This window comes from Hoplias malabaricus, chromosome 1 (assembly GCF_029633855.1).
Source record: "Hoplias malabaricus isolate fHopMal1 chromosome 1, fHopMal1.hap1, whole genome shotgun sequence".
NCBI classification, from domain to species: domain Eukaryota; kingdom Metazoa; phylum Chordata; class Actinopteri; order Characiformes; family Erythrinidae; genus Hoplias; species Hoplias malabaricus.
The window spans coordinates 41476017-41500579 of record NC_089800.1 but is presented as its reverse complement, the minus strand read 5'-3'; the positions used below and the strand labels follow the sequence as shown (position 1 = coordinate 41500579).

The 24563-nt window shown below is 39.0% G+C and overlaps 1 protein-coding gene across 3 annotated transcripts in view; it reads right to left on the bottom strand.

Annotated features, from left to right (window-relative positions):
* Positions 1-24563, bottom strand: part of ubash3bb (ubiquitin associated and SH3 domain containing Bb) — a 34984-nt gene that overhangs the window by 10042 nt on the left and 379 nt on the right. For 2 of the 3 annotated variants that reach the window (XR_010801749.1, XM_066662622.1), the window contains exons 1-4: positions 22662-22918; positions 1506-1559; positions 441-627; positions 112-310 (exon numbers count right to left, since the gene is read on the bottom strand). Coding sequence is in view for 2 of the 3 variants with exons in the window: in XM_066662622.1 (XP_066518719.1) it covers positions 112-310; positions 441-627; positions 1506-1559; positions 22662-22795 (574 nt within the window). In the remaining variant the exon portion in view is untranslated. Of the gene's footprint in view, positions 1-111; positions 311-440; positions 628-1505; positions 1560-22661; positions 22919-24563 lie in introns of those variants that run through there. The other variant, XM_066662631.1, reaches the window with a different exon arrangement.

The window sequence follows — 24563 nt, the reverse complement described above, 5'->3', positions numbered from 1 at the left end:
TTCAAACTCAACCATTCGTCACAATGATTTGTAAATTTGCCATTTTTAGACATGAATAAATTAATTAAAGCCAAATCAGAATGTTGAGGGGCAGTTTTCATGCTGTTTTACCTGCTTTTGTGGCAGCTTCTGCAGCAAATTCGGCAGCAAATTTCTTTAATGTTTCTGCCACCTGCTCCTCCACAAAAAGGCCAATAAAGTTGGCAGACGTGTACAGCTCAAGGGGCAGAGGGCTGGGGAAGCGGCCTCTCCACCGGCTCACAGTGGACTGCAGAGCTCCACACAGAGCTTCCACTTTACTGTCTGCACACTGGACCAGAGGAAAAGACCACAGTCACCTCCATACAGTACTGTTCTAAAGTTTGGAATTTACCTGCTGATCTATTTACCATGCAAAGAGCCATCTATGCATTAAAACGTGTCATGGTTCTACCACTCACCATAAAAAACTGACAGAGTGTGATGTGTGGGAATATGTTGTGGGCTTTGTTCTTGCCACAGGTGAGGCGGGACTGCTGCCAGAAGTGGTTGAGCTGGTTCTGAAGTGGGCCACTGGGCCGCAGGTACAGCACAAACTCTCTGGGTAAGGGGTCGTCTAGGAAGGGATCATCCACATGGGAGAAAAGCCTGAGGAGAGGAGGATGCCAGACTCATTTTTTATAAGTTACTGTCTTTTACTGTGTAACATGCACAACATGCCCTAGTTTGTATACACCTCTACTAAATTGTAAAGGGGACATACTTTGAAAAAACAAGATGCGCACATAAATTTGAGGATCTGGAGCTCCTACAAACCCAAAAACTGTGAAATAAAATAACGTGTTATTTTGATTTTGTGCCACATCTTATGTAAAGCGCAGACTATAGAAATTTGCTGCCTCCTCTAGTGTCTGAACAATCACAGTGCTGGGCCTGTTTTTATGTGAGAGTGTAAAGACAATATTAAATGGAGCAAAACAAACACAAACAGCATTGAGAAATAAGTGTACTGACAATATACAGTGAAAGCCAGAATGGAGAATAAAAAGAGCAAACTGAAAAATTGCTAAAATCCAAATGATCTGCTCCTCTCTCCTAACCCCTGGGTTCTCACACTGAAAGGAACTGTGACTCATTCTTATTTAAAGGAACAGAGCGACCGATCTGAACATAGCTGTTTATATAGTGGGAGAAAAGTGCTGTGTTGTTTGATCCTTTAGATGTTTCATTAATGCACCAGAGAAGTGTGTAAACTTGTGGAAAAGGTGTATAATGTGTCCCCATTAAGCTGCACTCATTACTACAAGAACATAAAGGAGTGTTTATAATTTTTTAAAGAAAAGCACTACCAATATATATATATATATATAGTGGTGTAACTCTGAAGCACAATGTACAGCATGTTATACACCAGTGGGAGGCAGCAAAACACCATAGAAAGAGAACAGTCATATGGAGGAAATGTTTATAGGTGTTTGACTATGACTACTGGGAGTGTTGATAAAAAATTATAAAAGTAGTCTCACCAGTCACATGCAAGCTGCACACCCCTGCCTCCCGTAGAGACCAGCGCCTTCATCCTGCAAACAGAACAGAAGATGCAGCCTCGAATATTAGCATTAAAAACATTGTTAATCAGCTTCAAAGGAGAGCTCCACCAAGTTTTTCAAATTGCTGCATCACTCAGTTGATATGTAAACTAATTCATTCTGAGCACTTTAAGGTAAATCGGAATATTCAGCTGATGTAATACGAATCAGGGGACTGTCTATAATTCAAATATAGTCATTATATTTCCTATGCACCAGCCAGCATGTATATCTTAAATTTAATCCACACATAATGAAGCACTTAGTTTTCATGCACATTCTGACCTGTAGGGTTTTATATATTAAGATTGATTTGCTGTGCAATGTTTTTCTAAAGCTTTTCTATTTATGGCTTGTTTTTTTAATAGCTATGCATGGTTAGGTCAATTCATTTGTACTGTTTCCCCTTTATTACAAACTCTCATTACTCACCGAATCATCAAGATAATCACTATATTATTTAGTTACTGGTTATAGATTTACAGATTCATGTTGCACATGGTTTTTTATCATGGGAAGGGCTCCTGCTAGAGCTGACTAAAAGCGAGTGGGTGGACATGAAGCTAAAGAGCCAAGAAGTGTTACTGTATGTTCCATGATGCACCTCAAAATCAAAGAAATGACTTATTGGCATTTGTGCACTGTGCCTCAACGTGGTCACTGACAAACCGGAGAACATTTGAGAGAGAGAGAGGGCCATGTGATTGATATAACAACTCTCTGACAAGAGCCTGTGGAGACGCTTAAGCTGTGTGGGAGACGAGTTCATCACACTGTTCTCTCGCATCGTCTATTATTATAGGAGTGGTTTAAAAAAAGAGGAGAATCACAGGGGGCTCTTCCTTCCCCTCTCAATCACTCTCATCTGATTCAGTTAACCCATCTGCATTGTAAATAAAACTGACTGTTGAAAAGTTTCAAACGTTCAATCTTTTAACATTCATGCATGGTAAAGGGAGCTTACATAAGGTTACAATGCTGAAACCGAAGCGAAAGCTTTTCATAGAAGCAATGAAAAAATAATATGCTATTCCATCACATGCCCTAGTGTTCACTCCTTCAGCTGAACAGTGAAAAGAAGTAGATATTAAGAGTGGGTGACACAGTAAAAAATGTACACTGCTGTGCAAGAGTCAGAGAAAACCTATTTGCTTATTTAATTTCCATTCAAAGCAGCCACCAAATATAATCCATTTTGATTTCCAGCATCACAAGATATGCATATGAAACAACTTCAATAGAGCTTTACATAAAGCCTCCACAACTTAATTTACCAGTGTATGTCAGTGTTTAATTTGTCCATTTTTTACATTTGTGCATCCTCTTGGCACTTTAACTCTTCCATCAGTCCAATATAATATGGCCCTATTCAAGGAGAAGTTCACTTTCTCGCAAGCAGTATCCATGCAAGACCTAGAAGACCAACAAAACTGTCATCATCAGATATACTGCACTTGATAAGAGAAAATTAAGTTCCAATCTTGTTTTCATTCATTCATTCATTGTCTGTAACCTCTTATCCAGTTGGGTCCGGAGCCTACCCCGAATCACTGGGTGCAAGGCAGAAACAAACCCGCCAATCCACCTATCAATGTGCAGGACTCAAAACCCCAACCCCAGATCCCTGGAGCTGTGTGACAGCAACATTACCTGCTGCGCCACTGCACCGATACCAACACCATTTCCAAAATATATATATATAGGTAGCGTTATATTTATGTTTACCACTGTGTTGCATCACTTTTCTTTTAACAACAAAGTAAATCTTTGGGAACTGGGGAGACACATTGCAATTGTTTTGGAAGTTCAACATTTTTCTATTCTTGCTTGATACAGGTTTGCCTCTGCTCCACTGCTCGGGGGTTGTTATGAAACAAATGAAAAGGAGATTTCTCTGTATTTTCTGAATCTTTAATGACATTTTGTGCTGTAGATGAAGAAACCCTCAGATTCTTTACCCTTTCTAAATTGAATTGTTTCACTCTTTGTCTGTGCAGATTTTCATGACCCCCTACCCATCTTTGAGATGCTCTTTTTAAATCCAATCATATAACTTACCTGTTGCTATTTAACCTAATTTGTTTTCATGTAGCGTTACATAATTCACCAGTTATTTGTTCCTGCCCAAATAAATTTCTGGAATATTTTGCTGGTATCAAATACAATTATTTTTCCCCCAAAAAAATAACATGTCTGTTTCAACATTTTACTATATTTCATTAAATATAAGGTTTCAATTATTTGTACATCATTGCATTCTATTTTTCTTTACATTTTGCACAGCATCCCAAATTTGCTGAAGATGGTTGGGTAAACAACAAAAAGAATAATGTCCTCGAAGCTTTGTCTGAAAACTTTTCAAACAATAAAAACTTTAAAAGAGCAGACAGAGGTGTCACGGTTGAACCCAGCTCCTAAGGTCTTGAGTTCAATCCAGGACACAGTGTGTCAGGAGTCTGTTGTGCTCTGCCTGTGTCTGCATTGTTTCCTCTGGGTGCTCTGTTTCCTCCCACATTACAAAACCTCACATTTTGGTAGGTGGATTGGCTTTGTGAAATTGTTCACAAGTGTGCGTGAGTGATTGTATGTGTGTTTGGTGCCCTGTCCAGCATGTGATCCTGCCTTGCACCCGATGATTCCAGGTAGGCTCAGTTGATTTATTTTCTGTAACCAATTCATCCTGTTCAGGGTCTCAGTGGGTCCAGAGCCTACACAGAAACATTAAACACAAGGCAGGAACACACTTCGGACAGGGTGCCAGCGAATCGCAGGGCATCTCACAGACTCACACATGTGGGCAATGTCACAGAAACAATCCACCTACTAACATGTGTTTTTGGATTATAGAATGAAACCAGAGCACCTGGAGGACACCCACACAGACACAAGGAGAGCACACCACATTCCTCACAGACAGTGACCCAAGGCAGGGAAGGAGTGGGGGGGGGGCTGGGAATGGACCCTGGAATTGTGTGACAGCGACACTACCCATTATGCATTAGCTGTAATCAAAAAATGTATTAAAATCAGATGATTTCCTAATGGGCCACTTGTTATTGTGTAGACATGATTTATCATCATTTTAATACCACACCATGTAAGTTGCCCAGCCCTGCTTACCCACACAAAAATGAACCTTAACTGAAGCACACCACCGACCACAAGCATGATTTGTTAGCTCCATGGTGTATATGATGAGGCTTTGTGTGCGTTCCTCTCCCGCCTCTCTTCCATCTGCCTGTACTGCCTGCCCTCCCAGAGGAGCTTGTTTAGTGTAAGGGAAAGATCACAGATTTAAAAAAAGAAGAAAGAAAAGAAAAGCAGATTGCTGCCACGCACCAGGAGAACCTGGGTCAGCAGAGATTTCCAAATGTTTCTGTGCCTTTCATCTAAACAGCATCCTCTTCTCAGCCCTTAATCACCTGCTCCTTAATTAGTGCAGTGTTGCAGTGCTGCTGCTTGAAGAGCTTTGCCTCTGGTGCTAGATGTTGTGGAGCTGGTTCATGGCCTCTGGCCTGGTGCGCACTTAATAATGAGATAATCAGCAAAGCATGATTAGAGTCACCAGAAAGTGGTTCAGCTCCATAGTCCACAGTGAACAAACAGAGAGGAACTTTACACTGTTCATAGAAGACCTTTCTTCGTATTTAAAGTAGTATAGTAAGAAATAGTATTATAAATTGCATTTACATATTTTCCATCATGTTCTGTGTCATTTGTTTTAATAGTTTTGCAATGGAGCTGTAAGGGTTGTGTAGCTAACATACCAAGCTTGTTGTGAATCAAACTAGCAGTGACCATATGAATCGGTCAAGGGGTGGGGACCTGGAGGTTGTCCCGCTCCGGGTGACTGTCTGTGAGGAGTTTGGTGTGTTCTCCCCGTGTCTGCGTGGGTTTCCTCCGGGTGCTCCGGTTTCCTCCCACAGTCCAAAAACACAAGTTGGTAGGTGGATTGGCGACTCAAAAGCGTTCATAGGTGTGAGTGAATCCTGGACCACGACGCTGAACTGGATAAGCGGTTTCAGACAATGAATTAATTGAATTTAATTGGTCAACATGTTTAATGCCAAGTGTGGGTTGAAGGGGTATAATGAAGTGGTTCTATGGCTGCAGCACTATATGCTCTGAAGTGATGGAGCTCCACCCAATTCTTTTGGGATGAGCTGAAGTGGTATTTATGATCAAAGACTAATCATCCAACATCTGTGTCTGACCTTAATAATATTTACGTAACTGAATGCAATCAGATGTTTTCAGCAATGGTCCAGTATTTAGTACAAAGCTTTCCCAGAACAGTAGATCAAAGGAAAACCAACCCTTCACATGAACATGCAGGTTCCCACAATTTTTAGGCATATCTATGGTTAGATATTTAGAGATTACAATATATTAAACAATGTCCACATAAGCATGTCTAACTTGATTTACTTTACTGAGGTGTACAACTGCAATCATTTCCAAAAACTGGAAATTAAGAGTTTTACTCCAAAATTTGCAGTACATTTGAATATAGAGGTGATAAAGTAACAGAAGCATGTATGTAAAGCAGAATTATATTTCTAGAAAAGGTGATATCCTAATCAAGCAATATTTGTTTTAAATGTGTACGGCCTACTCCCAAACACATGGAACCAAAATCTAAAGTCATGCAAGCGCTCTTTAGTTTTGAAACAAAACTCCAAAAATTGTATCTATATTTCTAATTAAGTAAATGACAAAAATAGTACATTGGCATTAATGGCAAAAATGGTGATGACTTCCATGAAAATGAAATACTTTTTAAAGAACCAGGAAGAAACAGGCTCGTGTTGTAATGACAAACTGGGCTATTACAACCCAACACACACACACACACACACACACACACACTTCAGATAGTTTCCAACCAGAAATAGTTTGTCCACCCCTGCATTGTATCAGTGGGTGATGATTTAAGCATATATTATAATAATTACTTTGAGTCTTGTTACTTTACTTAACTCCAGTGTAAAAGTAACATTCAAAGCAAACTTCAGGCACAAAAATACTTTGAGTTTTGGGTTTAAAGAAACAACTATGTAAATTATGTTTTATGGTTATTGGTGCCTATGCAATGGTGTCTAGTATAGAATGGCAAACTATTATCTAAAATACACCGGAAGCAAGTTACATCTGACCTTTAAGTGTTTCAGTTTAAACTGTGGTGTCAGTGCATTAAGGATGCAGTTTTCAGAGGTGGCAGGTCTCATTCACAGCGCATTTATTAACCAATACTGGTGAAGTGAAACTCCAGAGTTTACTAGGACTTCCCTCTCAACTCTACTAATATCTCTGAATCAAAGGCCTGAACTAAAGTTTTTTGGTTCCTCTACAAGCAACAGTCAGATCAGAGGCGACTTTGAATCAGAATTCTCCATTTCACTTATACAATAGGAAAAAGTGATTCATGCAACAGCACATAATGCTGATGATGAGCTTAAAGGTCATTTAATTTTAGGACAATTCTTAATAATGGTCCTGTAAAGTTACATTTCTGAGATATAAGGTTTTGTTTATTCATTAATTCATTCATTCATTGTCTGTAAACGTTTCCAGTTCAGGGTATTGGTGGGTCTGGAGCCTACCTGGAGTCACAGGGTGCAAGGCACCAGTCCTTCACAAGGCGGCACACACTCACAGACACTTTCTGAGTCGCCAATTAACCTGCCAACGTGTGTTTTTGGACTGTGGGAGTAAACCAGAGCACCCGGAGGAAACCCACACATACATGGGGAGAACACACCAAACTCCTCACAGAAAGTTTTGGTTCAGATAGCAACAAATTCATACATCATTCAAAAATATCTAACAAAGTCTGAGATTAGTTTCTCAAATGACTCTTGAGGAAATGTAGAAATTAAGAGATTTTGACATAACAGCTTGGAAAACGTCCAAGTCTTCCACAGTGAAGAGAGCCAGATATGAGTTGATATGGGATGTGTTCACAGCTGGAAGCACGGTTCATGAGGATCTGGATTAAACAAGCGAAATAAGCAAAATAACTGCGAAGATGAACTCTGAATCATCAGTTCCCCATCTGAAGTTCTGAGTTCAAACTCAGCAGTGTACTAAGAAGTAAATAAGGGAAATAGTAACCTAACTAGTCGGTGCATACGTATGTACCAAAAAGTCAGGTTATTGCCCTTAGTCAAGACATTCACTTTCATCATTCTGAGATCTATATATGAGTTATTTCCTCTTTCTATAAATAAATACACCACAGTGCTGACCTGACCATAGGACAGTGACACAGAGACCACCCTTTCCTGTTAACCCTGAGAACATAAAGAAAGGTTAAACAGAGAAACTAATCTGACACCAAACCAGGCAATTCAAACTAAACCTTATAAAATACAATGGAATATTTTTCAATTATTTAAAACTATTCTATTACAAAATAATTATGTTTGAGGCTGTATAAATTATTTTCCAAAAGGTTGAAATTCAAATGTATCCCTCCACACGGCATAATGCACAGCCTAGGTCATAAAATAAGGCTTTCTGCACTAAATGTAATGCCCTGAATGTTGGATAATAAAATAATTTGCATTGGGCTATAAGCTTCACAGGGTGGCACGGTGGCGCAGCAGGTAGTGTCGCAGTCACACAGCTCCAGGGGCCTGGAGGTTGTGGGTTGGATTCCCGCTCTGGGTGACTGTCTGTGAGGAGTTGGTGTGTCCTCCCCGTGTCCGCATGGGTTTCCTCCGGGTGCTCCGGTTTCCTCCCACAGTCCAAAAACACACGTTGCAGGTGGATTGGCGACTCAAAAAGTGTCCGTAGGCGTGAGTGAATGTGTGTCTGTGTTGCCCTGTGAAGGACTGGTGCCCCCTCCAGGGTGTTTTCCTGCCTTGCGCCCAATGATTCCAGGTAGGCTCTGGACCCAGCGTGACCCTGAATTGGATAAGTGGTTACAGATAATGAATGAATATAAGCTTCACATTCCCCATTTAACATTCAGTGCACTCTCTGGATGTAGAAGTTTTAAATCAATAATCTGTGAAGTGCCCTATTTAGGGAGTAGAGCATTATTTGGGACAGAATCAAAATTTTCCAGACAGGAGGAGCTCATTGGATTATGGGACTATAATGTCCATTATTATAATACTCAAAAACCGACAGGTACTAAGTATGCATTGTGAGTTTCTTAGTATACTTGACTTTGACACTAACATCTATACTTCATACAACATACTCAAATACTATTTAGAATTAGAATTAGTAAGTGTGCAGAGGTAGTGAAGAAGCTCCAAAAGCGACTCTACTTCCTTAGGGTTCTCAGGAATAACAACATCCCTGAGAAATTGCGGGTGTCCTACCGCTGCACAGTAGAGAGTATCCTGGTCTTCTGTCTCTGTGCATGGTTCTCCAGCTGCACAGTAGCTCAGAAGAAAGAGCTCCACAGGGTCATTAAGGTCACCCAGCAGATAGTTGGCTGTCCTCTCCCCTCACTAGAAGAACTGCACAGTTCCTGTTCTTCAGGACCCATCACACCCAGGACCTGTACTGTTTGAACGCCTGCCTTCTGGCAGACATTTCAGATCCATGCAGACTAAAGCTAACAGATTAAGGAACCAGCCATCAGCCATCACAATGCTGAATGCTGCTAAGTGCTAAATGGTCAGTTTAACCCTAGTGTGCCTATTGCAATACAATAGAGTTTCATGTTTACAATACAGCTTAGGTTAAGGGATAAGTGCATGTTTTTGAAAACATGAAAAACAGTGTTTTTGCAGTTATGGACTATTTTTGTATTTATTAATTTTCTTTATATATTTTATAATTTATTTTTTTATTTTAATTGTGTGGGTCAATCACCCCCAACCCCCCCCCCCCCCCCCCCCCACACACACACACACACACACACACCCAACAAAAAAAAGAAAAAGAAAAAAGAAGAAAATAGGAGGAAAAAAACTTCCTGACACTTTTATTTTTAGGACTGTAACTGGGCAGGCTCACAAGTGCTGATGTTTCTCCTGCAGGCTGCTGATAGACTATATGTCCCAATGTTGGATCATAAAATCTACTACAACTCATTTTAAAAGTACTGAATGGAACTCCATCACACCAGAGACCACAGTAACACTGCTTCACAGCCCAATGCTTGGAGATTTATACCTTTCTAGCTCATATTTGGCATTGGGCACAGTGACCTTGGCTTCATATGCAGCTTGTCCAGAGTACCCATTTTAATTTCATAAATTTAAATGGTCCGTGATGGGTGCACCATTAAGCAGCTTAATATAAGATATTATAAGGGTGCCTTGAAAAATTACAAAGAGGGAAAAGAAGGCTTTTATTTTAAAAACGCCTAAACCTCAAGAAATAAACTTTTCAGCCAGCTGTGCATTAAAGATAAGAAAAGGGAAATGGGGTCTTTTGCAGTAAGTTTGCTCAGATAGTTTGCCATATCTGAACAAAATATCTTTCATTATACTGAAGCAAATTTCACTCTTACCTTCAACTAAACATTTTCCATAAATGTGGGCTTCTGAGGTTAGAGCGGAGAGGTGAAGCCACAAACAGCTTACGATCAAACTATGAATTTCCGATGTATTACTGACATTAAGAAAAGCTTTGATCATCAACGTCTCTCCTAAAAATAAAAATTATTTCTGTCTACTAATATGGAATAAAACATGACATTGGACTGATGAGTCACATGCCACAATTTTATTTACAAATGAAGGTAGAAGCTTCTAGACGTTATGAAGAACAACACACCCAATTAAAACTACATTCCATATTTACCCTCCACTGAAACAGGACTTTACTTTCTGTCATTACAGATAATGCTCTAAGAGGCTCTTCAATACTTCAACAAGTGTAATGCAACATCAGTTCACACATCAGTCACCATCACTCACGGTTTCAGATACAGTCACACATCAAATGCAGTGGTGACCAACTCTGGTCCAGGAAGTAAAAATCCTTCCCAGAATTTTGTTTCCACTACTCTGAGACTTCTGAGGCTATTCTGAAGAAATAGCTTTTAAGCCGAGAATGAAGAAGAATGAAAAACAGAGCGGAAAAGGAAAGTGATCAGTTTGAATTTTATTTTATTCATTAAAATCAGGTTTAATTCATTCATTCATTCACTGTCTGTAACCGCTTATCTGGTTCAGGGTCGTGGTGGGTCCAGAGCCTACCCGGAATCAGTGGGTGCAAAGCAATAACACACCCTGTAGAGGGCTAGTGAAAATTGGAGCCTTAACATTTGTTTGTTCCTGTTACAATTTTGTCACTGTTTTCAAATTCCTAACTCAAGTTCTCAAGTCATAAATAGCATAGTAAACTTTTTACATTCTATTTCTGTCAGGTTATCCAGCTTGAGACTTTATTTGACACTTATTTTTATTGTAACATTATTTTAAGTGCTATAGAGCTTCCTCTGTTATTACAGAATCTTCTACAGCTCTGTTCATTATTCTGGCTTCTTCATAAAAAGACAGGCAGAATTAATATATTTGAATAGTCTTCTTCAGTAGTCCTCAATTAGATTGGTTTTTAAAATGTTGAAACACCGATTCCAATCTTTGTCATTGTTATGGCACATCTTTCTTTTTGGTTTAGGTCTACATCATGTTAGCTCAAAATCAGGTTCTGAAACTGCAAAGAGAAGCTTAAAAAAGCTCACTGCAGTCATATCTCTGGCCATTTGTGTGAATTAGGAATTATTATTTATTATATTTATTGTTAATTATATATAGCGTAATTATCAGAAATAGTAATTTCCTTTTCAATCGTGTTAGCTAAAACCAAGTGATCACTACTCAATATATTCAAATAGGTATGCAGTACAAATAATACCATACATTCCTAAGAGTAATCCTTCACCTCATTAGGGGCATTTCAGAGTTTCTAAAAGTAATTTGGCTGTTTTATTCAATGTCTGTTAAAAGATGCCAACAAAAGATGAAAAAGGGACTATTCCTTAAAGGCACTGGACTGATATTCTGATATCAAGTCAATTCAAGCCAATGCTTGAATGTCTCTCTAGAGAACCTGGATAAAACTTTTCCACAAAAACTCCTGCAAGTTGTCCCAAATGGAAGCCTGGAAATGACTTAAAGCCTGCACTCAGACTAATGTTCATAAATAGCAGTGCATTCAAAGTCCCAGGACTTCATAAAGATGAATGAGCTGGACTGTATTCATATAAGAAGGACATTCTGATTGATCAGGTGAGCTAGATTAATAGGACCACCAGGATAAATTTACGAAAAAATAGTCATATACATTAAAAGTATGTATTGCATGGAAAATGCATTAAACATCCTACAATACTGTAGAGCAGAACGGTCACAAATACATGTAAAACCATCACTTCAAATTAAAGCATGTTCAGTAGAGCTTGGTTTGAGAAAACTTGTGCAGCATGGTTTTGCCAACAGGAAGTGTGAAGCCATAATACATTAATCTAATACAGTGTGGCCTTATCTCTTACCAGACCCTGCTGCCTGTTCTATACAAACTGTATCACTGATGATATGCCAACATAGAGCAATAAACCAGAAATATTACGACGTAGGCACATGCCAAGGTCTTGCATATTTTAGACCATTCAGTACTGATATGTTGGCTATGGGAGACATGAAAATATTTTAAGACCACGGCAACTGACCAAGACAAATTGTCAGTGTAAAGTGGCTCTAGACAGGTGAGGGCCTGCACATGCTTCCTGCAAGACATGTGAAACCAACCAACACATATTTTCAAAGTGCCTCCGGACAGCTTAACACACTTGGAGGAGGACACTAACTGTGCTATTGACTTATGTTAGATAACAGATGCTTGGCTAGTATCTTACATCCTATCCACCCAGATAGAGCAAGGATAATTATATTCTGTCAAACTCCTGGCCTTGCATGGCTGTGACATGACAGGCGAATGGATGATCTTGGTCCTTATGAATGTACCAAAACATGTCTTCATCACACTTTACACGTTGCTTATATGTGGGCAGGTTTATATGGAGAGCTGAGTAGAAAAGGGGGTATTCCAGGATTGCCAGAGTGTACAGATGGAGGCCCACTCTGTGTCCATCAAGACGATTTGCCTCCACATGCAAGCCTCATTATTACCTCACTATACAGATGGACAACATGCTGTTCTAACATGTAGCAAGACTATTTATCTCCATATGCCTACGTCCTTTAGACTATAAATCACCCATAATGCAGTGGCTGTGTTTATGTAATTGCTGCCTGTGTCTTTCAAATTAAGTCAAAAAAATAAGTAAATTCTGATTGTTTAATGCATCTGTAACCTTATCTATTTAAACCATATATTTTGCCATAATGCCTATAGATGACTGGTCACTAAATGTGACTTAAAATATGGAAATCAGAATGGACAAATGGGCATTTCTGTTAGGATTTTACAAACTTATCAGAACATTGTTGTTGTGGGTGGAGCTATAAATACAGTATCTATACAGTGAAGCAGAACAATGTCTCTGATGGTTTATATGAGAACTGGAGTAGGTTTTTTTTGTGAGTGGAACTTCAGTTACATTATCTATAGAGGGATGTAAAGAAAAGAAAAAAATGCCCCCACTTTGCTGCAGCAACAGAGGATTTGATGGCAATCAGCCACATAAACCTTTTTATGTCAGTACATAGTTGTTTTATGTGACGCTACAGTTGCAGTACTTATAGAGTCAAGTAGATAAGTGTGTCTCTGATGGTGTTAATATAAGAAATGGAGTCTGTGAGTCAGCAGGTTGGAGTAATGGTTGGAGTTACTATCTACAGGAGCTTCAGGGTGTAGTAGATAAATGTGTCTCCGATGGTGTATAGCCATTGGAATAGGTGGTTGTTATAATGGGTGGGTGGAGCTATAACTACAATTAGTACAGAGTGATGCTGAAGCTGGGTCTGTGTTGCTGCTGTGAACTGGATCTCAGTCTCTGATAGAGGTCACTGTACATTACTGTAACGCCACCTACAGTGAATGACTGTAAAATGCTGTACAGTATAATACTGTATATTAACAGTATTTACCTCAACATTTTGGGAATTCTGAATCAAAAGTTTTGATTTATTAGTGTTAAAGTCAAGCTTAAAAACTAAAATAATATTAAGTAAAACAGAGACAGGCTATTGTTTTATTTTTGAAACATATATTAATATATTTTCATCAGCTCCAGATCATAGTAATAGTTCTTTGTACTAGAGGTGTGTGATATGGCCCTAAAATAATATCACAATATTTGAAATTAATTTCAAGAACACATTATTGAAACAAAATAAATGTTATATTAATATTAATTATATTAAATTAATAATATATCTAATTACTTTTTCAAATTGTATTTAATTACATTTTATTTTAGTAAAATCTAACCATTTCAAACATTCAGAAGAAACAACAAATAAATGTGTCAGCATTTGCTTATTTTGTAAACATTACATTGTCTAAATGACTCATGTAATGAATGTATGGCATATTAACTGCATGACGTCATTACATAAATAAGTCAGATTAATTTAAAAAGGTTTGCGATATTATTGCATACGATACGATATGGCACAGCCCTATTTTTTACTCTTGCTTAGAGCTGGATGATATGGCCAAAATTAATATCACAATATATTTATTAATTCTGGTTGATATGACATAATTCTGTTAGTGATATGAGCAATATAAAAACAACTGCCAAGAACAAACAAAAAGCATGACATCTCAATCAAACTTAAACCTCTTGGCTTTGTGAATGTTAATATTTTATAACAAAATTTTAAATATTTTTAACAAAATTTTTATCCTGTAAATGATGTATATTGAAAAATTGAGAATAAGCTTAAAAATCACTTTGAAATATTTTATATTGTGATCTGAGGACTCAATAGTTTTAACAGACATTTGTTTACATCAAAGTTCTACAAGTGAGAAATAATTCAACAAACCAAAAGAAGATACTTAACGATATAAACATATACATCATGACCTGTTAGTATCTGCTTGAACTATCCCTTTAAGATGAAGCACTTCTAATCCATTGTCTTTGTACATGACCAGTGTCCCATTAGAGATGACTGACCATCGCCCTCCGTTCCTGTCTCTCCACCCCCTCACAGCTGTCTACACACACACCTTCTCCCTGCTGCACTTCAGGGAAATCCCTTGGCTTCCACCCCTGCATCCTTATGCTTCCTGTTTACAGACCGAGCCTCTGTGTTGCTCTGCGATAAATGAAAGAATAACAGCAGTGATATTTATAATCACACTGTGACCACATTGCTCCTGTTATGTATATCACACTTACATATATAGGAAAATAATATGCATTTCAAAACACCAGTCATGCATTTATATATATGTAGTATTTCATGCAGGCGGGAAAGCAACTGTATAATGAAAGATATAATCTTGCTTCTGTCAAGGTTTTTTCATGCTCTTTCGCCAGGAGAAAAGAAGGAACGATGCTGCCTTCCAGTAGAGATATTCTGCTGACTTCAGAGGATTTTCATACAGCCTTTGCTGCACACATTACTTTGAGGGCTTTTGATGTAGTTTGAAAGAATGGCCGTTTGCAGTCTGGTGAGGCATCACAAGTAATTTCTGTACAGTGGCCTGTCCGATAAAACTCATTCTATACTCTGAAGGTTAATGAATAGGAATAGGGTTAAGAACGGTCTGGTTTTTCATTTATAGCAGGGTAGTTCTGTGTAATACGGATACAAATGCTGTATCATTCATTCACTCATTTTCGTATTGTTCAGGGTTGCCTTGGGGGTCCCGGAGCTTACCTTGAATCATTGGGCACAAGACAGAAACACACGGACAATGTGCCAGTCAGAGTTTCACACAGCTGATCGGTTTTGGACTGTGGGGGGCAGAGTATCCTAGAGAAAACCCACACAGACATGGGGTGAGCACACCAAACACCTCATAGGCAGTAACCTGACGAAGTTTCTGGCCATGACACTACCTGTTGCACCACTCTGCCACTCCCACAGTATTTAAAGAAGTAAAAGGAATGAAGGGAAGAAACCATTATTCAAGTTTACCTAATATGTGATATATTTTAGATAATTTTTCCTCTTTCAACTGAAAACTATTGTACAGTGTTACAATATTTAAAAGAAACTGACTAAAAATATTTATCCATGGTAAAGGTAGAATTGATATTGCAGTGTGACATCAATATACTTCTTGTTAAGATGGTAGATTTTTGAATAAACTTATTTTCTTTCAGGTTACTCTAGAACTTTGTTTTAGACACAATCTCCTCACTGTGCTCTGAGTCCATCACAATGATTCTCTCAGAACCTAGTTCAAGTGGTAGATATTTTGCTAAATTAACTGTGCATCCTGAATGGTGAAGTACGAACAAAAGTGTCTCTCTGCACTAATTACATTTGGCCATTAGAGCAGAGTGAGATTTTCAAAACCGGGAGCTCCCTCGCTTCCATCCCTGAACACAGCCGTTATTATGCTGGAGATTCTGTGGCTGAACAGTTCCATCAAGAGCAAACAAAAGCCAAATTGTGCCTATGGGGCTTCCTCCATATCGGCCCCTGTGAGAGGAACTGTAAGCTTGGATCAGCTTCACTTTCAGTACTATTATGTTTTTTGTGTATGTTGGATCCAAACGGTAACCCGAATAAGGATGTGTTGCAATAACTAAGAGAGGTCTAAAGATTGCACAGGAGAATTAATGAAAAAAAAAACCATCTGACATTTACAAATAAACAATAATTTTTAACAGTTGTTTAGCTTTTTAAATTCATTTATCAGTTCTATGGTAAGTTTTCTGGTATTAGATAATTACTAGGGCATTCTGGATTTGAATATAGGGAGATGCAGCAACCATTGGTTGGTATATACTGATACATTTGCAGCAACAATATTTTTGCTCTAATAATGGTTTGTTCATTTAATCTCATTCCCTTTCCACATTTGGAGACGGCAACAAATGGGCTACAGTCCAGTAAACATTCTGGTAAATATGCAAAGTACTCCTACATGGTAGGTGTTTCTGACATAATGGCTGGTCAGTGTAGATATTAGGTAGGTGTTTCAAATAAATTGGCATGCCAATGTAAATAAGGGTGGGGAATTTAGTTAATGTTAAATAATCCTGGAAAGCTAAAAGGACTTATAATGGGGAAGGAGATCAAGAACAACAGAAACCAAATAGGCCACATGCCTTCTTACAGAATGAAAAAACAACACCTCTGCTGATGACAGGAAGGAATACAATCTGCTCTACTGTCAGGCAACATTATTAGCCGTTCAGTTAAAAATCAACAACATCGCTAATGTGTTGTCAACATAAAACTACATAGGAGCCATAATTAAAAGTCCACAAGCCCTAACGCTTATTCCAAAACACTGTCCAGCAGGTTGGCTGGAGTGCGGAGCTGCGTCCCGCTGCGTCTCCCACAGCTCCAGTCTGAGGCAATGCAGCAGCAGCGGGCTGGAAGGACACTCTCACTTGGATGACTGGCTCGCGATCTGGCAAGGGCACAATAGACACAGATGGTGGACTCACTACTGAGAGAATGCACACACAAACTCTCCAATGCACACACCACCACACACTGATAGAAGCTCCACTCTGATGGTGGAGGAGCTCAGGGAAGAAAGGCCAGGCTGGATGCTTTTAGCAGAGCGGAGGCTTGATGATGTATCATGAGTGTGTTGTTCATCATTGCAGAGAGAGACTCGGCTAGCAATATGCTTGGTGCTAGTTTAACAAAGCAAATAACACTGAGCACACTACATACAAATAAAGGTTGCTAAATTATTCTTGGCTTGAACATATGGATCTTGGAAAACATTTCTGTGGAGCTCTTTAACATGTTTCTTCACTCTCATTTACAAAAAATATTCTACAGGTCAGTGGGATAGTGAAATTAAATAAAATGTTTGTATATGCTTATATATAAAAACACATATCTTTATTTTTGTTGATTTGAATTTACGACATTATTTGAGGTCAGTAGTTGCACTACACACTGTGTGAAAATTTCAAGATGAATGGACTAATAGAAATGCATGGAGTTTTGGAGAGTGACATGTCATTCACAATTCCAGTTTTGTTCTTATAGACTCCTGACATCACAGGTTTTTTTTAACTAATCATCCTCTAAACACTGGCCGAACCCTTATTCAGTTCCACAATTTCTGAAAATTTCTGTAAAATCAGTGCTTAATGAACTATGTGTCTTATCTAAACATATCAAACAATACTGCTTGGTGTACTGAAGATATTCATACCAATGCAAAGTAAAACCTACTACTGTGAGTAAATTTACCTGATAATATCGCAATGTCATATCCCCACTCTTACACGGAACATTAATAATACAGAGTTCAGTTAATAATAGGAAGTGTGGAAAAAGCCCACAGAGCCAGAGCAGAGTGCTGCATCCTGTCCCTGTGGCTTTCTAATAGTAAATGCTTTTGAAGCGCGGCAGTGGCTCTCTATGGTACTCAGAGGGAGTAGTATAAGTGCACTCACAAAGTCTGCGTGTCTCCACGGGCTCAAGTGCAGCCCTCAAAACAACAGCTGCTGTGTCTGACACACATGGGTCTGAATCAGGGATTGACCAAGGGGACAGGAGGTGCACAGCTGTCCATCTGAAACCACACAACACACCACCTGCAAGTACAACAGCAACTGGGGCAAACCTACAGCCATCTGAAAACAAGAAGCAATGAACGTTCATGGGCCCAGAAAGGAACATTCGAAAGGGCTCTAAAACCCTTGGAGCCTGAGAAAGACATCAATAGACTGGTCTCTCAGTGTAACACAAGTCCAGTGTACAGCAGGCCAGCTAAAGTGGTGTGCATGTCTCATTTCATGAAGGAAGCCAGTAACATTTACCAAACACCACTGTGCAAAACCACAATGAAACAGCATTATTGCAATGCCGGTCCATTTTCAAAACTACAAAACTGTATCTTATGGCAGTCAGCTGTTGAGGCATTATATATAAGTAACAAGCACTGGGTTTTATTGACATTATATTGATCCAAGTAAAATGAAACAGAAACCGTTCCATGTGGAGGCCATTGTGAGCTATTTGTATGCAATTCAACACTCATTCAGCTAAATATCTCTAAACAGAGTAATCAGAGTCATATAAACAAAAAACTCTTCACCTTGAAGTGACATTCATTCATTCATTTTCTTTAACTGCTTCATCACTGGGAGCACACACTGAATGGGACTCCATTCCATAACAGGACATCATTTTTTTCTTGTGTAGTATAACAATGGTCATTTTATTAAAAACAACAACAACAAAAAAAAAACCCTAAAAGTTAACTAGTTTGAAGGAGCAGCACGATGGCGCAGCAGGTAGTGTCGCAGCTACACAGCTCCAGGGACCTGGAGGCTGTGGGTTCGAGTCATGTTCCGGGTGACTGTGAGGAGTTTGGTGTGTTCTCCCTGTGTCTTCGTAAAGGACTGGTGCACCCTCCAGGTTTACAGACAATCAATGAATGAATGAAGTAGTTTTGAAAAAGGCAAAAGACTGCATTAGTTACAAGCTACGTCAAGGCAAAAGCATGTGCATCAATTGGTTCTGTTCTTGGGAAAGAGTGAGTTTTGGTTTAGACAAATTAAAAATGGTGATTTTGATGTTAGCGGTACTGAATATAATGTTTCCGTGAAAAACTTTTTTGTTTTTTTAAATGACAATTGACATTTACCAGGAAATGTTTGAATTTTTAATAATGATTATTCATTGCATAAAAATGCTTTAAAACCTATCCGTACACTTGAAAATTTGCAAATCTCTTGATTTCTGGATGTTGAAGCTGCACAATGTGTGTTGTCCCCTAACTGATCGATGTTACCTCATGCAGTACTGAGACCTAGGGATGTAAAAGTGTTCCATCCCGGTCAACATTTTACAGATCTATTAGTAATAATAGTAGTAGAATAACATTACTACAACTACCAGAAATGGGGAGTTGAGTGAGTGATTCAGACCTGACATGCACTTAACTTTTACTCAAATATCATGTTGATGAAATCAATTAGGACATGGGATGTACAACTTGGGCAATGTCAACTACAGAAAAAACAAAAAAACAAACAAAACATATTTACAACCTCTGCCCTTTACGAATTAAGGCCATTTCCCATGTCAGTTTTCCTGCATCATGGGCAGACATTACTGCATTGCTACACTTATAAAGCTTGCATTTAGTGTCTGTTATGAATAACAAGGTTTCATTGCTGAAATACCTTAGGTCCTGTCTGAAGGACAAAAAGCAGTGTACCTATTTAAATGGCAAATAAGTGGGCCTATATTACAATAAAGGTAAAGTTTGACTATTATATATTTCATTCATTAATTAACTGTAACCACTTATCCAATTCAGGGTTGCGGTGGGTCCAGAGCCCACCCAGAATCACTGGGCGCAAGGCAGGGGATACACCCTGGAGGGGGCGCCAGTCCCTCACAGGGCAACAGAGACACACACACATTCACTCATACACTCACATCTACAGACACTTTGGAGTCACCAATCCACCTGCAACGTGTGTTTTTGGACCGTGGGAGGAAACCAGAGGAAACCCACACGGATAGGGGAGAACATACCAACTCCACACAGACAGTCACCCAGAGCGGGAATCGAACCCACAACCTCCAGGCCCCTGGAGCTGTGTGACACTACCTGCTGCACCACCGTGCCGCCCTTATTCTATAGTTATATTACTTTATTATTAACTATTATTCTTTAACAAATTATATAAGCAAAGCTAGAGTGAGTGCAAATTTTCTCTTTTGGAAAATTTTGTCTTGGGTTTTTTCTTTTAATCACAATTTTTACCACAAAACCTGACATACCACAAAACAACTTCTGAATCATTTTCATTCACCGCTACCAAGTGTCAGCAACCAATGCTGTAAAATAACAGGACCTCTCCATCCCACCAAAATCTTTCATCTTTACCAAGTTTCACGGCCTCACGGCATTAAAGCTTTTGAACTACAGCATTTACAAAGCAAGAACTACACCAAAGCAGTAACTATGCTGCTGAATCATAAAGGCAGCTTTGTATCTCCCTTTTACATTGAACTTCTGCTGGCAGGTTCAACCACAAATATAAAAACAAATAAATAAATAGTGTCTTCACCCTCGAGGCACGGTCCCTTCTGCCTAAAACAAAGGGAACCTGGATGTGATGCATTTTAAAACCAGCTGCACAGCCTTAGGTTCCCTCCCACGGCAAACGTTCCTGAACCAAAAGGAGAATGAAAGACAGCACCTTGTGACTTGCAGATCAGTCACGCTGTGATGAGTACAGATGCTCTCTGTCTCTGTCTTTCTGTTTCACCATCTACTATGGGTCCATTTCCTTAATACAGCATGGATTCCAGATTAAACAGAGTCAATGACGTTCCTCTGGGTGTCTTTCATCACACTGAAGGGTTATCTTATTTGTCTCAGATCTGAGTAAGCAACATAGCTCTGAAAAGGACCCTTTCCCGAAAAGGGAAATCAGGGCATTTCCCTTTCAATCAGTGTAAAAAATAAAATGGGTCAATACTACTGAGAGTCACACTGTGTAAAAGGGAATTAATAAAACTCTGTGTTAACACTCAGACGCCACAGGCCGTCTAACACAAAACAGTTTGTAGCTTCTCCCAGAGCAATGAGGCCATATTCCGCTTCTTTGGAGTAAGGGCCTAAGGGCACTCAGAGGTCAGACTAATCCAGACTGGGTGAGACAACCAATTCAGCAGGTAAAAACCTCTAGTCTGGGGCATGTAACAGCAGGGTAGTGTAGAGTAGAGTATGAGGCACATTAAAAAGGAAATTTGGAGCAGTCTGCTAGGAAATGTACATGGATTTGTTTATATTGTCACAAATATAGCCATTTTATTTACTCTCCAAAACAATGAGCAGCCCATATTTGTCTTCTGTGTTTGTGATGTTCATAATTGTTAAACAGTGCTAAATCCAGTAGGTTTTCTTTGGGAATAATTTTACCCTACAATGCCCACCCTGCATGTTCCTCTCCACACTGAATGGATATATTTTAGTCCTGAATGTGATCTCAAAATTTTTGTTGTGCACTTGCAACTATTTTGAGCAAGGTTTCTCTTTGGGAACACATTTAGAAGCATTAAATGTTTTGATGTCTGTTTCCTATCAACACCGCAGTGAATAACTTTTACTGATTCCACACCAGACTTTTTGATAGGATGTTTAAAATATCTCAGTAAATGATCTTTACAATAATAATAAAAATACAAACAATTCCTTTTCATTTCACTCTTAACAAAGAGGAATTGTGACCGAGTTTTCCTCTGCATCCGCTGCATCAACAAAAGCCATAAGTCAAAATCGCCCATTCCTCTTTTTCAAATACAGCTGTTAAGAACCTCAGCATTTATTAATATTTCATATATATATATGTTTTTCTCCTGAAAATATGAGTTTTCTCCTATTGCTCTTATATTATTCAAACCATAACGTTTTATCTACTCTGAGTAGATAAAACGTTATGGTTTGAATAATATAAGAGCAATAGGAGAAAACTCATCCCAGGTAAGATGTAAGACATAAACATAGTTAACAAAGACACTATCCCTAGTTATAGCTTAACCAATGAACTGCATGAAACTGAGTATTTATCTTGTTGTTCATATGCTAGAAGACAAATTATGTGTGAAACAGACTGTCACCACTCAACATTCCCACTTTGAAAATGCAGCGTTCCAAAGACATCAGACATCCAGGGTTTCTGATGTCATAAACTGAAAAAAAAAATCCTGCCTGCCTGCGTAGTGAATGGTGGGGAAACTACAAATAACTTTCAAATATAGTAATAATCTGACTGGAGGTTTTAAAAAAATATTTTACAAAGCACAGAAGATGCTGAACTTCAGTTGAAGTGAGTTGAGTCCGCGGCTAAACATTTGGCTAAGTGCAGTTTTGGTCTTGATTGTTAAATGGATGTAATGGGAGTGGAGGTATTATTGTTGTTAAGTTGTGAAGTCATGTTTCCCAGGCCAGTATTTTTTAGTCTGTCCCTCAGTACAGACCGCGTGTGTCCGACTCTGTAAGGTCAGTCCCTGCGTGTCTGTGTGTACTCACGCTCGGTTGTGAGGGAAGCCCATGGACAGCAGCACGTCCAGGCTGGAGCCGTGTTTCTCCGCGCCGTTGCCGCCGCGGTTCAGCCGGAGTCTGCGGGGAAGAATCCGCGAGTAGATCTCCTCCTTCGCGGCCATTTAACTTAAAAAATGAGTCAGTATAACTCAGCTTCTCCCAGAACTGAACACACAGCCTACCGTCCTCTCGGTGAGAAACGCGCGCGCACACACACACACACATACACACACAGACATGAGAGGTATCAGAGTGTTTCAGCTGCATGTGACCAAGAACACATCTCTCCTCCTCCTCTTGACACAAACCGCTACAATGACAGCGCTACACACACAGGAAAGGATTGTTTGTGTGTGTGTGTGTGTGTGTGTGTGTGTGTGTGAGAGAGAGAGAGAGAGAGAGAGAGAGAGGGAACTCACATAGCACTGAAACAATATTACTATACAGTATACACACATCTAAACTGTGTAATCCGCCAAAATATTTATATATTCTGTCCATTTATTACCTCTTTTGACAATATACGTGCACCTTGTACATCTACAACTACAGGCTTTAGCCCATCTGTTGCTCTGCATACATTTCACACCGTTCCTCAGTTTTCAGGAACACCTCTGAGCAGGTATTATTTGATTGACGGCTTTGTCAGTCACAGCACTCCATGTGGATCAGACAGAGCAGTGCTGCTGGAGTATTCAAACACAGTTTGGCTGGACATTTTAGGTTGGTGGACTATTTTAAGTCCTGTGACACTAGGATGTTTAAAAACTCAGACTCGACTGATGTGTCTGATCTACTTGTATCAATCATATAAACTACTGGGTCATTTGTACATACAAATGATACAAATGATCAGTGGTGGGTAGAGCATCCTGTTTCCATACTTCATTTAAAATATTGTCACTAGAGTAAACATTTAATCAAATTACTTTTTTTAAGTAATTAAGTGCTTCCTAAGCACAGAGCAACTGACAACTGTAGTGGAACTTCTTTGTATATGTTCAGCAGCTATCAGCACAGCACCTGAAGTTTCTACAGTGCTGTTCTTTTACTTGGGGTCTTTTTTTACAAACACTCTACAGCTGCCATCCTGGAATATGGGGACCTTATTGTTCTGCTCAGACATGAAACACAATGTTAATGGAAGTATGGGCTTAGAATGGAAGACAGTTTGCTCATTGTGGTTCTGGGCAACTTATTGTGTAATTAAAAACAAAATGCATTGATGCGCAAATCATTTAAGCTATATTTTATGGAGCATGTTCCATAAAAATCAGGACAGAAGGACATTTGCCACTATGCTGCACCTTGTACATTTTGGGGTGAGAAGACCAAGTGCTGTAATTTTGAAAGTGAACTGTTTTGATTCTTATTTCTCAAAGAATTTCAGTAGCTCCACATTTTAGGATCTCCATTATAGTGTTTGTCTAATAATAATGCACTAATTATTTTCAGTGGTGACAGATCTGGACAAGTTTAGCTCCTGGGTGTTTTACTAAGAAGCCATGCTGTTGTAATGCGCACACACACGCACACACACACACACATATATATATATATATGTGTGTGTGTTGGAAAGCCAGTTAATTTCCCTTTTAAATGGTGCCACATTTGTAAGGAGCAAGCATTTGTGGGATCAGCAGTAGAACTGATTACGTGTGTTGTGGCCATGGAAAATAATCTACTCAACCCAAATTTCCTTACTTTTTGTGTTAAGTTTATGTGACTTCTTCATTGCATTGTGCATTTGTGGATACGGCAATGAACTGCAGCCAGCCAACATAGAGGTGTGGATGCCCTGAATCTATTAATGATATTATGTGCTGTAGATTATGAAATCTCCAAGTTCTTTTCTATTTTGAAATGTGATTTGTGAATTGTTTCACTATT